This window comes from Oryx dammah, unplaced genomic scaffold (genome assembly GCF_014754425.2).
Source record: "Oryx dammah isolate SB20612 unplaced genomic scaffold, SCBI_Odam_1.1 HiC_scaffold_20, whole genome shotgun sequence".
NCBI classification, from domain to species: Eukaryota; Metazoa; Chordata; class Mammalia; order Artiodactyla; family Bovidae; genus Oryx; species Oryx dammah.
In genome coordinates this window covers 9,175,805-9,197,957 of record NW_024070204.1, presented here as the reverse complement: position 1 = coordinate 9,197,957, position 22,153 = coordinate 9,175,805, and the positions used below count along the sequence as shown (strand labels likewise).

The following is a 22,153-nucleotide window of genomic DNA, read 5'->3' as shown; positions in this document are numbered from 1 at the left end:
GGAGCTGCCAGGCCATCTTGGGACCAGAGGGAAAAGGTCAAGATTATTTCTGGGAAGCCGGGCCCAGGTCCTAACAACACAATGCCACAAAATGAAGCAACCACCCTTCACCCCCAACTGTTGCCTTCAGACAGGTCATGTTGCAAGAGAAGGCCGTTTTCTCATCGTGGAAGCTTGTTTCATTGGACACTGAGGAGACTGCACCCAAAAGCCAGAGCAGATCCTGCTGCTGCTGCTGCTGCTAAGTCACATCAGTCGTGTCCGACTCTGTGCAATCCCACTCTACGGCAGCCCACCAGGCTCCGCCGTCCCTGGGATTCTCCAGGCAAGAACACTGGAGTGGGTCGCCATTTCCTTCTCCAATGCATGAAAGTGAAAAGTGAAAGGGAAGTCGCTCAGTCGTGTCTGACTCTTAGCGACTCCATGGACTGCAGCCCACCAGGCTCCTCCGTCCATGGGATTTCCCAGGCAAGAGTACTGGAGTGGGGTGCCACTGCCTTCAGATCCTAGGCGCAGTAAAACTCACAGAAACGCAACTGCACCTGGTGCCTCAGACGGTAAAGACCTCTGCCTGCAATGCGGGAGACCTGGGTTCGATCCCCGGAATGGGAAGATCCCCTGGAGAAGGAAACAGCAACCCACTCCAGTATTCTTGCCTGGAGAATCCCCATGGACAGAGGAGCCTGGCAGGCTATAGTTCAGGCTATAGGTTGCAAAGAGTCGGACACGACTAAGTGCTAACACACACACAGGTGCAAACAGTAAGCGAGGTCCATTTGAGCTGACGCGTTCTCAGCCCTGGGGGACACGCTGGGAAACTGAAACTGGTACAGCTTTTCCTAAAAGCCCCTTGGCAGGGCCTTCCCTGGTGGTCCAGTGGTTAAGACTCCATACTTCCATAGCCGGGGGCGCCTGTTCAGTCCCTGGTCGGGGAACTAAGATCCCACAGGCCCTGCGGCACAGCCAACAACAACAGAAAGCCACTTCGCAGGGGCTCCGTAAACAGACAGGTTGAAAATGTGCCGGTCCTTTGATGAAGCGATTGAGTTCTGAGAATCTGTGCGTACATTTCTTCTCTTTCCTTCTCTGCCCTGCTCTGACCTCCACAAACCACACCTATCGGGTCCCTTAGCCCTGAAGTCTCAGGTGTGACTTAGGAGGGGCCCTGTGGAAGGTGCCAGAGGGGACGTGCCTTCCAGCTCGCGGGGCTCAGGTGACCCAGGCCCCAGCTCCTGGGGGCAGCCCTCCCCCTCGCTCCCTGCCCTCGGGACCCTTCCCTGAGCTTGGGCCCCATCTCCACTCGCAGTCTCCTTACCCATTCCTCGGTTTAGCCTCTAAGTGCACCAGCTACTCTACTGTACCACCAGGATGTTGGCAGGTACGTGCCCCACCCCTCCAAACTGTCTCCCTCACATCCCACCAGCCCCGACCCCGACACAAACAGATGCACTCCAGCGTTGTCTGTAACTGGCTCATTCAGAAACCCTTGAGCATGAGGCTTTAAATTCAGGAGACAGGGTTACGTGGGCCCTTGCCCGCCCCTTGTAGACCCAGCACTTAACACAGCCGTTGGACATGAAGTGATTGCTGGATAAATATTTGATTTGAAAGAAGATCTTGTATGGAAACATGAGCCAGAGTTGACTGACTTTCTCAGCTACTGGACGCCAGGGACACGGCTGTGAACACACCACCACTCAGGTGTGCGCTGTAGGAACCAGGCAAATCTCGTGTGCACTGGTCCACGCAGAAAGATCTCCTAGATCTACTAAGTGAAAACAATTAAAGTCAAGTCTCTACAGAACTGCCCCATCCAAGTAAATAAAAGGTGCTTGCACACGCTTTGTGTTTGAAAAGGAGAGACTGAGCTCTGGAAAAGTAACCACTGGAACGTGGCCAGTCAATGAGAGAACTGGGGAGAGAAGGGACATTTCTTTTATTTTTTAAAACAGTTTTTTAAAATATTTATTTATTTGGGTGGACCAGGTCTTAGTTGCAGCATGTGGGATCCAGTTCCCTGAGCAGGGATTGAACCCAGACCCCCTTGTACTGGGAGTGCAGAGTGTTAGCCACTGGACCACCAGGGAAGTCCAGGAAATTTCTCATGATTTTTTAAAATAATACTTCTGTAGTGATTTTTCACTGTAAGCACTTATTACTATACATTTTTTGGTAGTAAGAAATCATCAAATAAATAAAACTGGTTATGGAATTGGATTAAAATGGGGGCATCATTTGATTCTATCCACTAAAATCCCAAACAGCCTCTTCAGTTAAAAGATCAGTACCTGAAAGTCATGAACAGAAGCTCAGCTGCTGGCCTTTATCCCTGCTGTGATCTAGAGATGGCTGTGTCCCTGTGATAACATCTCACCCGGCTCCGTGAACCACTCTAGCCCCTGCTCAGAGGCCCGCTGACAGGCACTTGGGCCACCATTCTGTATGGGAACCTGTAGCACTCCAGTTCTCAAAGTGAGGTCCCCAGACCTGAAGCACCAGCCTCGCTGGGAACTCACGGAAACGCACAGTGCGAGTCTCACCCCAGGCCTTGCTGTCGTTGTTTGCTAAGTCGTTTCCAACTCTTTCTGACCCCACAGACTACAGCTTGCCAGACTCCTCTGTCCATGGGATTTTCCAGGCAAGAATCCTGGAGTGGGTTGCCATCTTCTGCTCCAGGGGATTTCCCAACCCAGAGATTGAACCCAAGTCTCCTGCATTGGCAGGTGGATTCTTTTACCTTTGAGCCACCTGGGAAGTCCCAGACCTACAGAATCCAAAGCTCTGGAGACTGGGTCCAGCCATCTGGGTTAAAACACAGATTATCTACCCATGGGTTACAATGATTCAGCTTGTAACTGGGGAGCTTGTAATCCTCCAGGGCCTTCCCAGGACAGACACCCCCACCCCCACCACATCCTCTGCCAGCCTCTTGTTTGTAGAAAAAAAAACACATTAGCCTCCTAGGCCTTCCTGAAGTTCCAAAGAATACATTTAATCAGAGTAGTGAGAAATGCAGAAATAAAGGAGAACAGTCAAGCAAAACAAATAAGTAATAGTTTAGCCATTAAACAAAGTCAAGGACCTTCAGTTCCTTCTCAAGGGCCTCAGGTAATAATCTGAGCCACGTCCTCCAAGCTGTTTTGCAGATACTGAAACCCCCGCCAGGTGGAAGAAGTTAACTGTATGCTGCCCGTAAGCACGAGACCCCAGACCGCTTGGAACCAGAGGCTGATGAGGGTGACTTCCAGTTATCTCACCACCAGCCAATCAGCAGAACGTCCACAAGCGGATCAGACACCCAAAACCCCTCTTCCTCATCCTGCCTTTAAAAGCCCCTCCCTGAAAGCCTTCGGGGGTTCCAGCCTTCGGAGCAGTAGCTGCCTGGACTCCTTACTTGGCGCCGGCAATACCCGCTGCCCTTTCCTTCGCCACAGCCCAGGGTCTGCAGGTTGGCTTTACTGCGTGCTGGCAAGCAGACCCAAGTTTGGTTCAATAACAAGCTCAAGGCTGACAACCAAGCTCTGAGCTCTGAGGTCATGATACTCTCAGGGAGGAGGGCAGCAAGTCATCATCCCCAGTTGTATCAAAATATTAGGGAAAAATAGTGTCCTCCCATGGAGACAATTAAGATAAAGAAGGAAACACTGTTTCCTTTAAAGTATAGCACGGCAGAGGATGAGACGGTTGGCTGGCATCACCGACTCGATGGACATGAGTTTGAGCAAGCTCCAGGAGTTGGTGATGGACAGGGAGGCCTGGCGTGCTGCAGTCCATAGGGTCGCAAACAGTCAGATACGACTGAGCGATTGAACTGAACTGAATAGAACAAAAACCACACTCCACCCTTCCCCGCTCCCAAATAATTCAGTGCCAAACCTTGGTGGGCAGAGCCAGGAGGCTCCCTGCAGGCCTGGGTGGGTGTCCCAGGGGTCAGGGCCCCAGTGGAGAGAGCGGGCACCGTGCAAGGGGGAGGGCAGTCCATACAGAGCATGGACAAATCAGTTAAGTAGGTCAAGGGCTGTGGAAGCCAGAAAAAAAGAGGAAATACATTACATTTTGTTTCTAAAAGAAGATAAACAGGATCCATTGACACGTCCAATAATTAACAATGGTTCCCTCCAGAAAGTAAAAACGGCAAGAATTGTGAGTGAGGAGCTAAGCAGCAATTTTCACCCTTAATTTAATTGCTTGTGTTTTATTTTCCAAACATTATCTACTATATTTTACAATCAGCTTATCAGAACATCAGCAGGGCTGCGTGGAGAAAGCACCCAGGAGAGCCACCACGTTGCCAGCCTCCTCTGGCATGACCCAGTCTGGGTCACAGTCCCAACCCCCCACCACACCCCCACCGCTGGTACCCACACACTTCAACACACCCCAGCCATCTGCATCCCACCAGCTGCTCTGCAGTCCAACCTTTTTGGAGGGGAGGCTCCACCAGGGACCACTAGCTCTCTTGAGGGCAGAGCAGGATGTCCATGAACACAAGAGTCTGCCCCCTGTCCCCACTTCCCACAAAAGCAACGGGCAGAAGACTTATCTGTACTAAAAACCACAGAAAGACACCATCCACTGGCCAGAATTCCTGGAAGGAATTTCTGTCAAATGCAGTGGAGACAGAAGCAGGTTGCAGGCAAGGACAGGGCATTACGGGGATTTGACCTATAGTTTGCAGGTATGAGACCTCAGGGGGTTCCACCAGTGTCCCCAGAGAAAGAGGGGCTATAGAAATGCATGGAGACCCACTGATGCCGTTTCCAATCCCCAGGCACACGAGCCAAGCCCATGGTGCTCCCACGCCCAGCTCCTGCCGGCTGCAGAGGTGACACCAGGCAGGGGGTAGGGGACATTCAACCATGGTGGCACAGGCTGCTGCCCCACCCCGCGCCTGCAGCCCAGGGCAGGGAGCAGCTGCGGTGACCGACCCCAGCCTGCCTGGGTTTCTCCCTCTGGACCCCAGGCTCAGACCCAGAGCCTGGAAAACACACGGAGCCCTTTTCTTCTCTTTTTGCTGGGCCTCTCTCTAACCTTGAAAGGACCTACACCATCATCAGTTTAATTTATTGTTTTTTTATTGGAGGATAATGGCTTTACAATGTAGAATGTTAGTTTCTGCTGTACGACAAAGTGAATCAACTCTATGTATACATATATCCCCTCCCTCTTAAGCCTCCTTCTCACAAGGCCCCATCCCACCCCGCTAGGTCATCACAGAGCACCGAGCTGAGCTCCTTGTGCTGTACAGCGGCTTCCCACTAGCCATGTCATCTTTGACTTAAATAAACCAGTCAGAGATGCGTGAGCCCTGCGTAAAGATAATCAAACTTCGTATTCCTCCAAATTCCTATGTTGAAACCCCAGTCCCCACTGTGTCTGTACTTGGAGACGGAGGTTTTGTGCAGGTAACTTAAGGTTAAATGAGGTCATGTGGATGGGACCCTGATCCAACAGGACTGGTGTCCTTACACGAGGAGACACCAGACCCCTGGATCTCCTCTCTCTGCTGTGCAAGGACACAGCAGGAAGATGCCAAAGTGCAAGCCAGGAGGAGAGGCCTCCCCAGGAACCAAGTGGCCTAGCACCTTGACCCTGGACTTCCAGCCTCCAAAACTGTGAGAAATAAATTTCTGCTGTTTAAGTTCCTAATGTGTGGTATTTTTGTTAATAGCAGCCCAAGTGGACTAAGACATTAGTATGCTCAGGAATAAAAAACTACATGAGTTTGAGCAAACTCTGGGAGATAGTGAACGACAGGGAAGCCTGGTGTGCTGCAGTCCATGGGATTGCAAAGAACCTAGATACAGCTGAGTGCCTGAACAACAACAACCCAGTGAATAGTGTTAAAACAAACTAATGAAGTCATGTGCAGCATTTCCAAAGATCTTAAGAGTAAAGAGGAGAAAAGAAAAAATGATGACAGAGAGTTTTGAGAGGAGGATCGAAGCTACACCTAAGAGGGAATCCCAGGAAGAAAAAACAAAACAAGGCTGATACAGTGTTCAAAGAAGTAACAGGAAAGTGTTCCCAAAAATAAAAATATGCCTAACATGAGTCAAACAAAGAGAGAAGGAATGGAAATACACGGTATGACCATTTTCGGGGTTTTTTGTTGGCGGTGGTTGGTTGGGTTCTGTGCCTTGTCAAGGATAGGGGGCAGGCATCATCACAGTCTAAGACACATCAGGGTGTCACAAAAACAAAAATCAGGCTGGACTCAGATTGCTCCTTTGCAACACAGTTCTTTTCTAAAAAAAAAAAAAAACAACAACAACAGGAAAATGGCAAGTTGTTATTTTCTGTGTGACTACAAAATAAAAATATTCTCAAATAGGCAAGAATTCAGAAAGTGTCTCATGGGTATTGATAGCACAGGCACCACCAACACCCCTACACACACAAAGAGCTCTCGCAAAGAAGTAACCTCTTCTTCCTGTTCCTTCTCATACTCTAGGATGAAACTCGGGCTCCAGTCCATGCCATGGCCCCGCTGCCCAGAGATGCCTGGCAACCTGTGGCAATCCCAGTGGGAACTGGAGTCTGGCACTCCACACTCTCCACTGACCGTAGAGACCGCTTACCTAGATGGCTCAGCATTTCAAAGGCCTGGGACCCAAGTGGAGATGATGTTTCTCCCTTCGTATGTCCCCTCATGACCTACCCTTTCATGCACACCTCTTTGAGTTGGCATCACCCCCCATCCAGAAGGGCTGAAAGCCAGCCCAGACCCACCTCTCCCCCCGTGGCCCACCATCTCAACCACTGGGACCTGAGCTTTCTGCCACACAGACTGTTTCTTCTCTGCTCTGTGACAAGGACTCCGTTGTCCACCAGGGTCATCTCACCCCTGTCACCACCCACCCAGCCTCATGCCACTCAAGTGCATCTCCTCACCTTGGATCTAGACCCTTGATCACCTGGTCCTGCTTCCTCATGGGGCCACTTCTTCCCCATCCTAGAGGCGTGCAGTCCTTGGCCCTTCCTAAGATGAGCCAGCTCCCTCTGGGTCCCTGGGCCCCCTCCTCCATGACCCCAGTCCCAAAACACCAGGCTAGACGGGGTGTTCTCACCCCAAATCTCCAGACACACCTTCCATCAGAGCCCCATCAGATGGCCATTTAGCTGGACAATTACTCAAGGGCAGAAACGCCCTTCACTTCACTACCCCTGGTCTCTGCCGTGGTCCTCGGTCAATGGGAGGCTAATGAGTGAGAAGGCCTCGGTCACTGAACGCTTCTCACAAAGTCCTTTTACTCTTTTGCATCTGGGCTTTCAGAGTCTGGAGTGCCTCCATATGAGGGAAGGCTTCACGCCCTGTCTCGCCACAAGGCGGACAGGTGTGAGTGAGCACAGTCGAAACACCTGGCTGATTCTGGGGTTTTCCACCTTAGGCGTCTTGATTGAAAAGCAGGTGTGCACAGACGACTTCCCATTAAAAGGATGAAACGGTAGGACACTGAGTCTCTGCTTCCCCCAAGCTCCAAGATCAGCCACTCAGGCAGGCTTAGATACGGGAGTTGGTGATGCAGGGTAGGATAGCGAGGTCCCCCTCGGGTGGCCCCCACAGAAGTTCCCTTTCCAGAATCAACATGCAGTCTGGTCCAGGCATTTTCTTCAGCTTCCCGGCCCTGACTCCAGTTCTCAGCAGCTCTCAGCAACACTAAATCGTGGCCCACATTCCTTTCTAAGACAAACTCCCTTTCTTCTTAACTCAGCCTGAAGCAATTTCTCTGCTGGAAGCTGAGAACCCGACTGATGCAATAGATAGAATTTTGAAAGCCAAGAATTTTGAAAGCGGTCAATTACAAACCCAGTTAATGCTACAGTTACAAATAAAGCGTATCTGAAGGAACAAGCATCGTTTCGTGTTCGTCTCACAAAGTTAGAGTTAAGCTGCTCAGTCCTGTCAGACACTTTGTGACCCCCATGGACTGTAGCCTACCAGGCTCCTCTGTCCATGGGGATTCTCCAGGCAAGAACACTGGAGTGGGTTGCCATGCCCTCCTCCATGGGATCTTCCTCATCCAGGGATCGAACCCAGATCTCCTGCAGTACAGCCAGATTCTTTACCATCTGAGCCACCAGGCAGATCCAAGTCCAATTCCAAAATCAGAGAGCTGTGCACGGTGCGCTTGGCAATGCTGGTGTAAGGATCACCTCTGGAGACGAAAATCCTGGGCAGGAAGGATGCTTACCCTTTACAAGGGGCTCTCACCAACAGCCCCGCCTTGTCACGCTGACACCCTCTCAGCAAGAAGCCCCTGGTTTTTCTCTACGTCTCCAGGCAAAGTGCAAAGTTACCTCCTAAATGTATCCATATTTTATACATTAACTGTCACTAGGGTCTCTCCCACTCATGAGTTCACCAGCATCTTTCGGACCCTGGGTCTCCGAGCACTGGTGGGGTGTTAGGCTCTAGGAGAGCTGACGTGCAAGCTGGGTGTCCAGTACAGTTTCACAGTCAAAGGCTTCCAGCAGCTGCAGAGCTAATCCCGCCCCACACTGAGTCCTGCGCCAGCAGGTGAACTGCACTAGTAACAGAGAACAGACCTGACTCCATACTGGATCTACTCCTTTCCCCTCAGCCCTTGTGCTCCGAGGCCTGTGCTTAGTCATGCTGGATCTCCACCTTCTGTAAGACAATGCCGCCTCGAGCAGGAACTGTACAGGACAGCCCATTCTCAAGGCTCTGACCTTTAAAAGTGTAACACATTTCCGTTCATATAGAGATTAAGGGTGGCAGAGCAGAAAATAACAATTGTCCTGGTGGAGATTTACAGGAACCTTGTGACCAGACCTGCCCAGACAGCCACAAGAACAAAGGATTCTAGCACCAAGAAGTTGGTAAGCGACCAGCCACACACCCCCTCTCCCCTTTTAGTAAAAACAAAGCCTGAATTCTAACTCGGGTAAGATGGTTCTTTGGGGGCCCTAGTCCACCATCTCCTCGGTCTTCTGGCTTTTTGAAGAAAGTCACTATTCCTTACCCCAACCCCTTGTCTCTGGACTGACTGTCCTATCCTGCAGACAGCAGTACGGGCGTGGACTCAGCAACACACTGTCCCAAACGCACAAACAGAATGCACCCACCCTCAACCCTTTCCTGTCCTTCTCAGCAGTAAAGCATGACCTCTGATCAGTGGCACACTTGCGACACCAGTCTCAGGAGCTGAGGTCAAGTGAAGGCCCCCATGGCCTGGGGGCCCTGGTCCGACCTCGTGGGCTCTGGGGAGGGAAGGGGAAGCTGGGTCTTACCTGCCTGGGCAGCCGTGATGAGGGCGGTGTTCCCCTCGCTGTCCTGCCAGTTGACATCAACATGAGGGCACTCTGCTAAGACCACCACAGTATCCACAAAGCCATGGTAGCAGGCGACAATAAGGCCAGTCTAGAAATGAAGAGGGAAGTGGGTCAGAAGGGCAGAGCGAGCACCATCGCCGCAGACCCTGCCAGCATTCCGGTGGGCGGGACGAGCAGGGGTGAGAGATCAAGGACCCAGTTCCAGATCTCAGCATCCAGCTGGAGCAGCCGGCCATGGTCCGTTCTCACGTGCGTGCGGAGCGCCCTGCCCAGACACTTTTGGGTACGCCCTGCCCTCAGGGCACTTGCATTCCATTCTTTGTTGCTGTTTGTTTTCACATCTACATTTCGTTCCATCTTTAGTTACACATCTTGAAAACTACGAATTCATATCAACAACTAATTTTAATCCAACCTCACGAGGTTCTTTCTTGTTTTTGTTCCTTGCCATGAATGCAATTCCCTTTGTCAACAGTGAGAAAACTGGCTCTCATTATGCTTAAATATTTATTTATAAAATATCTTGCATTTAACTATTTCCTGCCTTTACCACGACCCCACCTAGACACAGATTTATTTCTCATCCAGCTCCAGAAGCCGGGGCAGCCTGCCAAACGGAAGTCTCTTACTTCCTTGCAGAGTTGCCAAATATCGATAATTTGCATTCCATTCTAACCGGAGGAAAAGGCATCCGCTACAGACCTAAGACGTGAATGTGTTATAAAGTAGACTCCTCGGGTCAGGGAGGTTGTGAGCCCAGGGTCCACGTGGCTCAGCACCCGGAGCAGGGGAGGGTTCACTGAGATGGGACATTGGGTATGGACAGAGGAGGTGGAAGATGCCAAGGGGATATGGAGGGGGAAGGTGCAGACAGAGGGCCAGGTCTGGCCACCCAGGGACCAGCCTGCAGGTTGCTGACCACAGGTGGTCTCAGTGGCCAGGGCAAAACTAGAGTTTGCTCTGAGTGAGATGGGGAGTGATTGGGGCAGTCCACTGTCAATTGAAAGTGAAAGTGAAGTCGCTCAGTCGTGTCCGACTCTTTGCGACCCCATGGACTGTAGCCCACCAGGCTCCTCCCTCCATGGGATTCTCCAGGCAAGGGTACTGGAGTGGGTTGCCATTTCCTTCTCCAGAGAATCTTCCCGACCCAGGGATCGAACCCAGGTCTCCCGCATTCCAGGCAGACGCTTTAACCTCTGAGCCACCAGGGAAGCCACTGTCCATTACCTGCATTAAATTCTGGCTGTTGGGTAGAAATCAACAGAGTTTTCTATCCAAGTAGTAACAGTTTTCTGTTTTATTGACGACGCCAAAGCCTCTGACTGTGTGGATCACAACAAACTGTGAAAAATTCTTAAAGAGATGGGAGTACCAGACCCCCTGACCTGCCTCCTGAGAAACCTGTATGCAGGTCAAGAAGCAACAGTGAGAACTGGACATGGAACAACAGACTGGTTCCCAATCAGGAAAGGAATACATCAAGCCTGTATATGGTCACCCTGCTTATTTAACTTATATGCAGAGTATATCATGCGAAATGCCAGGCTGGATGAAGCACAAGCTGGAATCAAGATTGCCGGGAGAAATATCAATAGCCTCAGATATGATGGTTGAGATAGGATGACACCAACCCTTATGACAGAACACAAAGAACTAAAGAGCTTCTTGATGAAAGTGAAAGAGCAGAGTGAAAAAGTTGGCTTAAAACTCAATACTCAGAAAACTAAGATATGGCGTCCAGTCCCATCAATTCATGGCAAATAGATGGGGAAACAATGCAAACAGTGAGAGACTATTTTTCTGGGCTCCAAAATCACTGCAGATGGTGACTACAGCCATGAAATTAAAAGACGATTGCTCCTTGGAAGAAAAGCTTTGACCAACCTAGACAGCATGTTAAAAAGCAGAGACATTTCTTTGCCAACAAAGGTCCATTGAGTCAAAGCTATGGTTTTTCCAGAAGTCATGTATGGATGTGAGAGTTGGACTGTAAAGAAAGCTGAGCACCAAAGAATTGATGCTTTTGAACTGTGGTGTTTGAGAAGACTCTTGAGAGTCCCTTGGACTGCAAGGAGATCCAACCAGTCCATCCTAAAGTAAATCAGTCCTGAATATTCACTGGAAGGACTGAAGCTGAAGCTGAAGCTCCAATACTTTGGTCATCTGATGCAAAGAACTGACTCATTGGAAAAGACCCTGATGCTGGGAAAGATTGAAGGCAGGAGGAGAAGGGAACAACAGAGGATGAGATGGTTGGATGGCCTCACCAATTCAATGGAGTTGGTGATGAACAGGGAGGCCTGGCGTGCTGCAGTCCATGGGGTCATGAAGAGTCGGACATGACTGAGGGACTGAACTGACTGACTGGAGTGGAGGGTCAGGGGTGTGTGGCGTTCTCATTGCCCTCAGCCACACACACAGCTCCTAAGGTCCTTGGAATGCAGTTTTTGTATGCTGATGAGATGACTCACAGTGGGGGCGGGTGCCAGGTGGCTTCAGGTTGGAGCTGGTTTCTAGAAAGCTTAGAAAGGTTGATCTGTTAGTTCCACTGCTCCCCGCCCCCACACCCACTCCTATCTCTAGGGTGGAGTAGAGAAGGACTGAAAACTGAAACCAATTACTAATGATTCAACAGCTGTACAGACCATGCCAGTTAATGAAACCCCCATAACATTTGAAACAACAGGGTGCAGAGAGCTTCTGCATTGGTGAACACACCGTGGTGCTGGGAGGTGGAGCTCCTAGAGAGGGTAGGGAAGTCCCACAACCCTCTGCCCACACCTGGCGCTTTTCTTCCATCTGTGCTTCTGTTCCTGAGTTGCAGTCTTTATAATAAAGCAGTAACAGGACTTAAGGGGCTTCCCTGGTGGCCCAGTGGTAACGAATCCACCTGCCGATGCAAGAGAATCATATTTGATCCCTGGGTCAGGAAGATCCCCTAGAGGAGGACATGGCAACCCACTCCAGTATTCTTGCCTGGGAAATCCCATGGACAGAGGAGCCTGGTGGGCTGCAGTCCATGGGGTCACACAGAGTCAGACACAACTGAGCAACTGAGCACACACGCAGTGGGACTTAATGCACTTTCTCAAGTTCTGTGAGTCGTTCTCACAAATTACTGAACCCGAGGAAAGGCTGTGGGAACCCCTAAATTTATAGACAGTCAGTCAGGAGGAGGCCCCTGATTCCGGCGACTCGCATCGGAGGTGGGGGCGGCCTTGTGGGACTTAGCCCTGAATCCACGGGGTCCCCACTGACTCCCCACTGACTCCAGATATGTCAGAATTGAACTGTTGGACACCCTTCTGGGGTTGGAGAACTGGAGAATTAGTGTAGAAAAACAACCTGGATTTGGTGTCAGAGAAAACCCGCATGCTTGGCATGAGAAAAAACCACCCCACAGGGACTCCTGCAGATGCTGGACAGACGAAGATGCGGGTGGTCACTGTGCACCAGTATCAGGACAAAAGCCCCACGTGCCGGCCCCTGACCACAGATTTCTAGCCTCCAGAACCCTGAGAAATCTATTCCTGTTGTTAAGCCTCCTGTTGTTGGGCTTCCCTTGTGGCTCAGCTGGTAAGCAATCCGCCTGAAATGCAGGTAGACCTGGGTTTGATCCCTGGGTTGAGAAGATCCCCTGGAGAAGGGAAAGGCTACTCATTCCAATATTCTGGCCTGGAGAGTTTCATGGATGGTATGGTCCATGGGGTCACAAAGACCTATTTTATGATGTTTCCTTACAGCAGCCAAAGGTGATCAAGACACTTTGCAACAAAGGATTCAGTGAGATCCTAAAATAAACCCCAGAGTTAGAAATCAGGAGTGAATGAGCAGGTGACTGAGCCTTGCCAGTCGCACCCACCAGCGCTTGGGGATGCAAAGCTGAAGTTTAGGGCAACCCCACGGTGGCCCAGCTCTTTTTACCAGATTATTACTTTTTTTTTTTTTTTTTCCTACACTGGGTCTTTGCTGATGCACATAGGCTTTCTCTAGCAGTGGTGGGCGGGGACTCCTCTCTAGTGGCCGTGGGCGTGGACTCTGCTCCAGGGGCGGTGGGCGGGGACTCCTCTCTAGTGGCGGTGGGCGGGGACTCCGCTCCAGTGACGGTGCCCAAGCTGTTCATTGCAGTGGCGGTGCCCAAGCTGTTCACTGCAGTGGCTTCCCTTGTTGTGGAGCACGGGCTCTAGAGCCCTAGGGCTTCAGTAACTGCTATTTGTACCAGATTTTTAATAAGAATGTAATTTTTCATGGAATGAGGAGAGGACGTGAGTAACCCCCCTGCTTATTTCAATAAGGCTCCAAGTTGCTCTCCCAATATACTATACTAAATGTCAAGCATTACAATTTCTGAAGTTTTAAAGAATACTATTGATTCTTTAATGCTGACATTCATACTGCAGCCAAGTGAGCTGTATAATTCTGTGACTACAGTAAAGGCTATTTCAATCCTTCTTGCTTTTGCATCCTTTGAAACAGGTCATTCTATCTCTAGGATGAAATGTTTCACAATAATTTAATTTAAAGGAGAAAAGAGCATGGAGTCAGCCCAGCCAGGCTCTAACTTACAAGCTTTCTGTGTCTCTGATAACCAGAGTTCACTGCTACCAACACCTCTGTCCCGCCAGCTAACCTGTCGACTCGCTGCAATGGCCCAGAAGATGTGAGATTCCCCTTGAACTTCTTTGAATGATAGTATTTCTCAAATATTCTATAATTTCCTCCTGACTTACAAATGAGGCATGTTGTACAAAATATAGCCACTTCCTTTTTATATAATTCCATAAGAAGTTCAGATTTACCACAGGAAAAAGAATCCAAAAATATAGATTAGAAAAAAAGTTTTCAGTCCAGACACACAATCACACATATACTTAAAAAAAAAAAAAGTAAACCAAAACACAAGACTATTTGCTGTATGTTTGTCAGAAATACATGGTAACAAAAGTACTTGTGTGTCAATGTTTCCAGCGGCTGGTGGGGCATTATACATATGGCATAATCTTAGTAATTTAATGGATTTCTACTCTTGGACTCTTGAGATTGTTTCCCATTTTTCTCCATTATGAGTCAAACCTGCCATGAAAATTCCTAGAGTTGAGGCTGTGTGCGTATCATTTCTTATTTTCCTCAAGAGACATTCTTAGAAGTAGTATTTCTGGATTAAAGGAAAGAGTTATTTTGAAAGTTTTTTTAAAAATATATATATATTGCAAACCTGTCCTACAGAAACATCTTAAAGGACATCTGCCTTTGCTAATCCTGCCATCCAACGCTTAGGTAAGATTCCGGGAGTTCTCTAGGGGTCCAGTGGTTAGGAAGCCACACTTTCACTGCAGAGGGCTCAGGTTCAATCCCTAGTCTGGGAACTAAGATCCCAGAAGCCACGTGGTGGTGTGGCCAAAAGGAAAAAAAAAAAAGAATTCCAGATTAAAAGGAAGAATTCCCTTTGGCAAATAATGAATAGAGAAATGCTCCCCAGGGTTCCTGAAGTTCTCGATTCTTTCAGATCATCACCTCCACTCCCCCTACCCCAACAAGAAGGGTCTTTTCTAGAATCACAACACTTCCAGCCCCTAAAGTAAGCCTTCCCCAAATGTACATAGGCCCCTCCTGAGAATGGCCTTGGAACTCTTAGCATAACCTTAGGTCAGAAGTGAAGATTATCAGAAAAAAAAAAAAAAAAAACCACAGATAACGAAATATAAGGGCTCAGGATAAAATGGTGCTGAACACAGAAGTAGCAGCTCTAGTCTCGACAGAAACTTCCACAACTATTAAAAATCATTAGCTGGGCTTCCCTGGTGGCTCAGAAGTAAAGAATCTGCCTGCCAATGCAGGAGACATGGATTCGATCCCTGGTCCGGGAAGATCCCACTCACCAAGGAGCAACTATCATGCCCATGCTCCAGAGCCCAGGTGGGCAACTGCTGAAGCCTGTGGACGCTAGAGCCCGTGCTTCACAACAGGAGAATTCACCGCAGTGAGAAGGCTGTGGACCACAACTGGAGAAGAGCCCCCGCTCACCACAACTAGGAAAAAGCTTGCACAGCGGGGAAGACTCCGCACAGTCAAAACTAAACAAAATTATTTTAAAATAAACCCACAGCAACAACAAGAAAAAATCATTACCTTTTTCTCCTATTTTCTGGGAATCTGTCCCAAATATCTGACATTTGTATTTTTAAAACTAGCGTTTAGCTATATAACTTCAATTCTTTAGGGGGCTTCCCTGGTGGCTCAGATGGTAAAGAATCTGCCTGCAATGCAGGAGACCCAGGTTCAATCCCTGTGTTGGGAAGATCCCCTGGAGAAGGGAATCACTACCTACTCCAACATTCTTGCCTGGAGAATTCCATGGACAGAGGAGCCTGGTGAGCTACAGTCCATGGGGTCCCAAACAGTCGGACACAACTGAGCAACTAATACACACACACAAACTCTGTTTCATCTGGAGCATCTTGGTACCCCTTACAGGAAGCTGGAAGGAGAGGTACAGTGGCGACCCCAGACCATGGCCTCCCAAGACCATTCAACAAAAGACTTGTTGCAAAGGAAAGTACTGTTCCCCTGCTGAATCCACAGAAGCCCACTTGGCACATGGTTCTCTGAAGCCACAGACAGTTTATTTTTTTAATTACAAGCAAAGCATTTATGAGAATAAAATACTGTTATTAGAGTAAAATAAAAGTAAGCTACCTACAAGTGGAAGCCCCCATATGGAGATCAGCTAGAAACTCTAGCTGGTCCTCAAAGTACAGCCCTAATTTTCAAAGACTACATACAGTGAGAAAGACCGAGCAAAGACAACCAAAATGTCAAACTGTTTTTGCTTAAAAACTGTAAGCATTTGTACATCAAAAAACAGAGATAAACAAACCAAAACCCCATTCCTTGCAGGAAGAAGGGATGATATAGGTACTTCCCTGCTGCTGCTGCTGCTGCTGCTGCTGCTAAGTCACTTCAGTCATGTCCGACTGTATGTGACCCCATAGATGGCAGCCCACCAGGCTCCCTCGTCCCTGGGATTCTCCAGGCAAGAACACTGGAGTGGGTTGCCATTTCCTTCTCCAATGTATGAAAGTGAAAAGTGAAAGTGAAGTCATTCAGTCATGTCCGACCCTTAGCGACCCCATGGACTGCAGCCCACCAGGCTCCTCCGTCCATGGGATTTTCCAGGCAAGAGTACTGGAGTGGGGTGCCATTGCCTTCTCTGAGGTACTTCCCTGGCAGTCTATTAAGACTTCACCTTCCAGTGGACAGACTGCAGGTTCAGTCCCTGGTCAGGGAGCTAAGATCCCTCATGCCTCACAGGCAGAAAACCAAAACATAAAACAGAAGCAAAATTTTAACAAATTCAATAAAGATTTTTAAAAAATGGTCCACATCAAAATAAACTTTAAAAGAAAGAAAAAAAAAAAGGATGTATAACACTAGCTTCCTTGGGTGGCTCAGACGGTAAAGAACCCATCTGCAATGCAGGAGACCTGGGTTCGATCCCTGTGTTGGGAAGACCCCCTGGAGGAGGGCATAGCAACTCACTCCAGTATGCTGGCCTGGAGAGTCTCATGGACAGAGGAGCTTGGAGGGCTGCAGTCCATGGTGTTGCAAATTTGACACGACTGAGTGTCTAACATTTTCTAACGACATCATTTATTATATTAACAGACTAAGAGGGAGGGAGAAAAAAAGATCATCCTCTAAATGTGTTAAACCTCTCAACACACACACACACACACACACACACACACATGAAAATGGACACAAAACACTTAGAAGGATTACACCAAGATTAAACAGGAATGGAAGAGAGTTAATTTTATGTGTACTCAGATATTTCATCAAACATTATTCTAAATATTTCTGTGAAAGCGTTTTTTGGATGAGATTAACATTTAAATCAGTAGATGCTAACTGGTGAATACTCTTGAGAGTCCCTTGGACAGCAAGGAGATCCACCAATCCACCCTAAAGGAAAGCAGTCCTGAATATTCACTGGAAGGACTCATGCTGAAGCTGAAACTCCAATACTTTGGCCACCTGATACGAAGAACTGACTCCTTGGAAAAGACCCTGATGCTGGTAAAGACTGAGGGCAGGAGGAGAAGGGGACGACAGAGGATGAGATGGTTGGATGGCATCACCAACGTGATGGACATGAGTCTGGGTAAATTCCAGGAGTTGGTGATGGACAGGGAGGCCTGGTGTGCTTCAGTCCATAGGGTCGCAAAGAGTAGGACACGACTGAGCCACTGAACTGAACTGAACTGAACCTTCATGATGTGGGTGGGCCTCATCCAATCAGCTGAAGGCCTGAATAAAAAAAGACTTACCTCCTCCAAGCAAGAAGGAATTCTGCTAGCAGACTGCCTTTGGACCTAAACTACAATTCTCCACTGAGTCTCCACCCTGCAGATTTTGGCTCACCCACGCTTCCATAATTGTGTGAACCAATTCCTTGAAATAAATCTCTCGATCCCTCCCTCATATATAGAAATACAGACATAAATGGACAGCTATGGATAAATCTCACCAACTATATGGCTATATCTCTCTAAGTCAACATGTGTGTACATAGCTACAGAGGAGCCTGGCGGGTTACAGTTTGTCCATAGGGTCACAAAGAGTCAGACATGACTGAGCGACTGAACACACACATCTAACTATGTGTATCTCTATATATCCATAGATACACACACTCTCTTCTGGTTCTAGCTCTCTGGAGACCCCTGATGAATACAAGGTCAGTGGAGATGGAACATTTCAGAGAACTCATTTCACTTTTCACTGTTTCAGTATAATTGTTTCGGTTGTTTAGTCACTGATTGTTCAGTTGCTAAGTCAAGTTGGACTCTCTGCCACCCCATGGATGATGCCATGCTTGCCAGGCTCCTCTGTCCATGGAGATCTCCCAGGCAAGAATACTGGAGTAGGTTGCCATTTCCTTCTCCAGGGGATCTTCCTGATTCAGGATTGAACCCATGTCTCCCGCACTGGCAGGCAGATTCTTTACCACTCAACCACCAGGGAAACCCTTTGGTACAATTAGAATCCTCTAAAACAAAGCCGTATTTATGAGGAATTTACATGATTTTAATTCACAATGAAAAACAAGAAAGCAAGCACAGTATTTACATTAATAAGTCTCATAAGGAAATACAGTTTTATCACAACAACTGTAAACAACTAAAAAGAGAGAGAGAGAACCATCTGTGAAGAGGGGGGTGGAGGCAGTGGGCAGGAGAAACGGGAGCTCACAAACAGCAAGGGGAGAGACTGAGGCACCAAAATGCAGATGCAAAGCCCACAGCCATGTGGCACAGTAATGCAGTAATTCCCCTGATAATACAGAAGAAAGGGGACATTGCCCGTTTCCAATCGTAAGAAAACATTTTGCCGTTCATAGTGCAATTTTTTAAAGGTCAGAAGAAAGACAGTAAACTTCAGTTAATCGAAAATTTTTTATTTCTATAAAATTCCTTTCTCCATAATAATACCATCAATAGGCGCAGGGAAAAGTTTATGTGACCTTATGAAAGAAATTCAGAATTTTGGTCCTCTAAGGATGTTTGTCATTGTTCAGCCACTAAGTCGTGTTCAAATCTTTGCGACCCCGTGGACTGCAGCATACCAGGCATCCCTGTCCTTCGCTATCTTCCAGAGTCTGCTGAAATTCGTGTCTATTGAGTTAGTGATGTTATTTAACAGATGTCTTCCTCTGCCACCCTCTTCTCCTTTTGCCTTCAGTCTTTCCCAACATCAGGGTCCTCTCCAGTGAGTTGGCTCTTCGAGATATATTTCTAAAAGGCGACCACGCATGACCACTATGGTGGGCATAATTTGTTAGGTAAAATGTGTTGGGCATTGTTTCAATAATCTCATTTATGATTAAGCACCATGACAAGAAAGTTAGTTCCAGGATGGTCACTGCCAGGTCCCTGGCCCCAAGAACACAGCGAGGCTGATATATCCTTGTTGAATACATGAAGTAGTACTAGAACTTTGGTAAACAGTTTCTTTCTAGACGGCAAATGGATTTGAACTTTCACCATCACATTCGTTGGTAAGGGCTTCCAATGGTAATGCCAGTGGTAAAGAATCTGCCTGCCAATGCAGGAGACATAGGTTCAATCCCTGAGTCAAAAAGATCCCCTGGAGAAGGAAACGGCAAGCCATCCCAGTATTTTTGCCTGAAAAATCCCACGGACAGAGGAACCTAGTGGGCTACAGTCCGTGGGGTCACAAAGAGTCGGAGGAGAGCTAGTGAACTAAACAACATCAAAGGGGCCCAGCAGCTATTACAGTAACATTGCCTTGAGAACAGGAATATTTCTTGCCATATCAGTAAACAAGGATGGCACAGTCACCAGTGATTACAGCCACCAAGGACAGCAAGTTGGTAAACCCAGGGGGAACTCAGCCAGGAAAGAATACCTGAAATCTAGCAGCCAGCAGACTGCAGCCACTAGCTATGGTGAGCCCCGAGAAAACTCAGGATGTGAAAGCTCAGGACACTGGCCCCAGACAGCTGAGGTGCCTATCAAAGGAATGATCTCAGGGGGCCCAGACTCTTGCATCTTCCCATACATAGAAAAGCACTAAATTCCATACTTCGGGTTATCTGGTTTTCTTTAATCAACAATAATCTTTTGCTGTTCAGACTTCGACCTTTGTTGCAAAACTTCTACACAACCTGGCTCCTTCCCCAGGGTTCCTTGAGATGCTCTCTGCCAGGCTTAAAGTCCTATAAATTCCCACCAAACAAGACACAACTCTCAATGTTCAGGTGTGAGTTTTTTTTTTTTTTCCCTAAATCAACAGCCTGAACTTGCAGACTTTAAATAACTCTCATCGAAACTATTACTTTGTCAGTGTGGGTTAGGTGTCATGTATCTCATGAAACATTTGCAGGAATTCCCTGGCGGTTCAGTGGCTAGGATTTGCGGTGCTTTCACTGCTGGGGCCCAGGTTTGATCCCTGATTGGGGAACTAAGAGCCTGTAAGCCACGAGCTGCAGTCAAAACAACAACAAAACTGCACACAAAACAAAAACAAAACCCACATTTGCTGATGCGTGTGACAGGACACTGTACTCTGAGGCTTGTTACCAGGTAACCAGAGCCATATTTACAGCTGGGATAGCTGATGAGGTCAGGGGGCAGATGGCAGGTAGGTAGTAAAGCCCGTAACCTCAGAGAAAGACTGTCCGTGAGCCTGAAAATCTGTCAGACAAACATCATAAAACAGCTGCTGGGCTGGCCTTCTAGCACTAAAAAACTGCAGTAAAGTTTTCCTCTGTTAACTTGAAAGACAATGCAAATTAATATCAGGGCCTAAGAAAAGAATATATTCCACTGGGGGATGAAGGTGGAGATCCATGGTGAAAATAAATTATACTACTTGGTTACAGCAAATACAGTGTCGTAAGAGAGACAAGGTCCCCATGAGGGACTGGCTTTGTGGTTCAGCTTGGCTCAGGGTGCAGACACACAAACAGTGTAAGAAGAAGGCTGACTTGCATTCTCCATTCTGAAAGTCTTTTGAAAACACCTTCTCATCATCTTGTTAAGCTCTCCACCCAACAAGATTCCGAAGGAAAGGGGTATCTTAAAAAGGGCTTAAGAATTCTAATTTCCCATGACATTAGCTCATTATTTCAACATATTGTAGAAAGAAATGATGGGTATAAAGAGGCTATAAGGTCAGCTCCGCAGACAGGAATCCCTTACATGGGCCTAACCTGGAATGGGGCTTCCCAGATGGCTCCATGGTAAAGCCAAGGCAAGAGACCCAGGAGACACGGGTTCAATCCTTGGGTCAGGAAGATCCCCTGGAGGAGGAAATGGCAAACCACTGCCGTATTCTTGCCTGGAGAATCCCATGGACAGAGCTGCCTGGCGGGCTATAGTTTATGGGGTCACAGAGTAGGACACAACTTAGTGACTGAGCACAATCTGGAATGATTGTGAGAGAAGGTGCCCTCTGTCATGTGGGGATACACTCACACACATACACACACACACACACACACACAGCTTGCGGGGAAGTCCATCACTGCAGGTCTTAAATTCTTTATGAAATGGTGCTGGGAAGGCAAACCCTTGCCAACTGAGCCAGGGCTGCTGAATGAAGTCAACCACTAAGCACAGGCAACAAGCTTCCTCTCGACTCCCCAGGCATTCAGATTTGTGTGCAGTTTACATGCTATGACATCAGTTTCCCTGTAAACGCACTTGAGCTGGATTAGTCTCCTCGGAGTGCTGTTAACAAGTCTGGAGGGAGGGAAAAGGGCATGTCCATGTCTGGTGCAGCGGGGGTGGGGCATGGAGGTGACCACTGGTCATCAGGCAGATCTCCAGGGGGTTTCCCACTGCAGGGTGTGCCTCAGCACTCTCAGCAGCCCGATCACAGCAAGGAACCCCACGGGCTTTGCACAGCTCCTGTAACAAACGCTTCCTGAGGGCTGAGTTGTGCCAGGGATCAGCTTGACGCTGGGGAACCAAGTGGAACCAGACACAGTCCCTGACCACCTGTTAGCACTGGCTACCACCATCCCCGTGGCAAAAATTCCAACACTGAGCAAACTAAAACAGAATTATAACAAACACGTACATGGGATCTAGTTCCCTGACCAGGAATTGAACCCAGGCCCCTCGCATTGGGAACCTGGAGTCTTAGCCACTGGACCACCAGGGAAGTCCCCTGGCATGTTGATTTCTGGCAGAAATTTGAAACAATTATGAGGAAATATCAGCTTTTGTTAATGCAGCTGATGAGACATAAGTGTTTGAAGGCAAAATAAGAGGGCAGCAGAGGATGAGATGGCGGGAAGGCATCACCGACTCAATGGACGTGAGTG

At 48.3% G+C, this 22,153-nt stretch overlaps 1 protein-coding gene across 1 annotated transcript in view; it reads right to left on the bottom strand.

The window, feature by feature from the left end:
- Positions 1-22,153, bottom strand: part of ANKRD33B (ankyrin repeat domain 33B) — a 99,775-nt gene that overhangs the window by 30,960 nt on the left and 46,662 nt on the right. Inside the window, exon 2 of the mRNA XM_040262513.1 lies at positions 9,256-9,385. Coding sequence (XP_040118447.1) covers positions 9,256-9,385 — 130 coding nt within the window. The remainder of the gene's footprint in view (positions 1-9,255; positions 9,386-22,153) is intronic.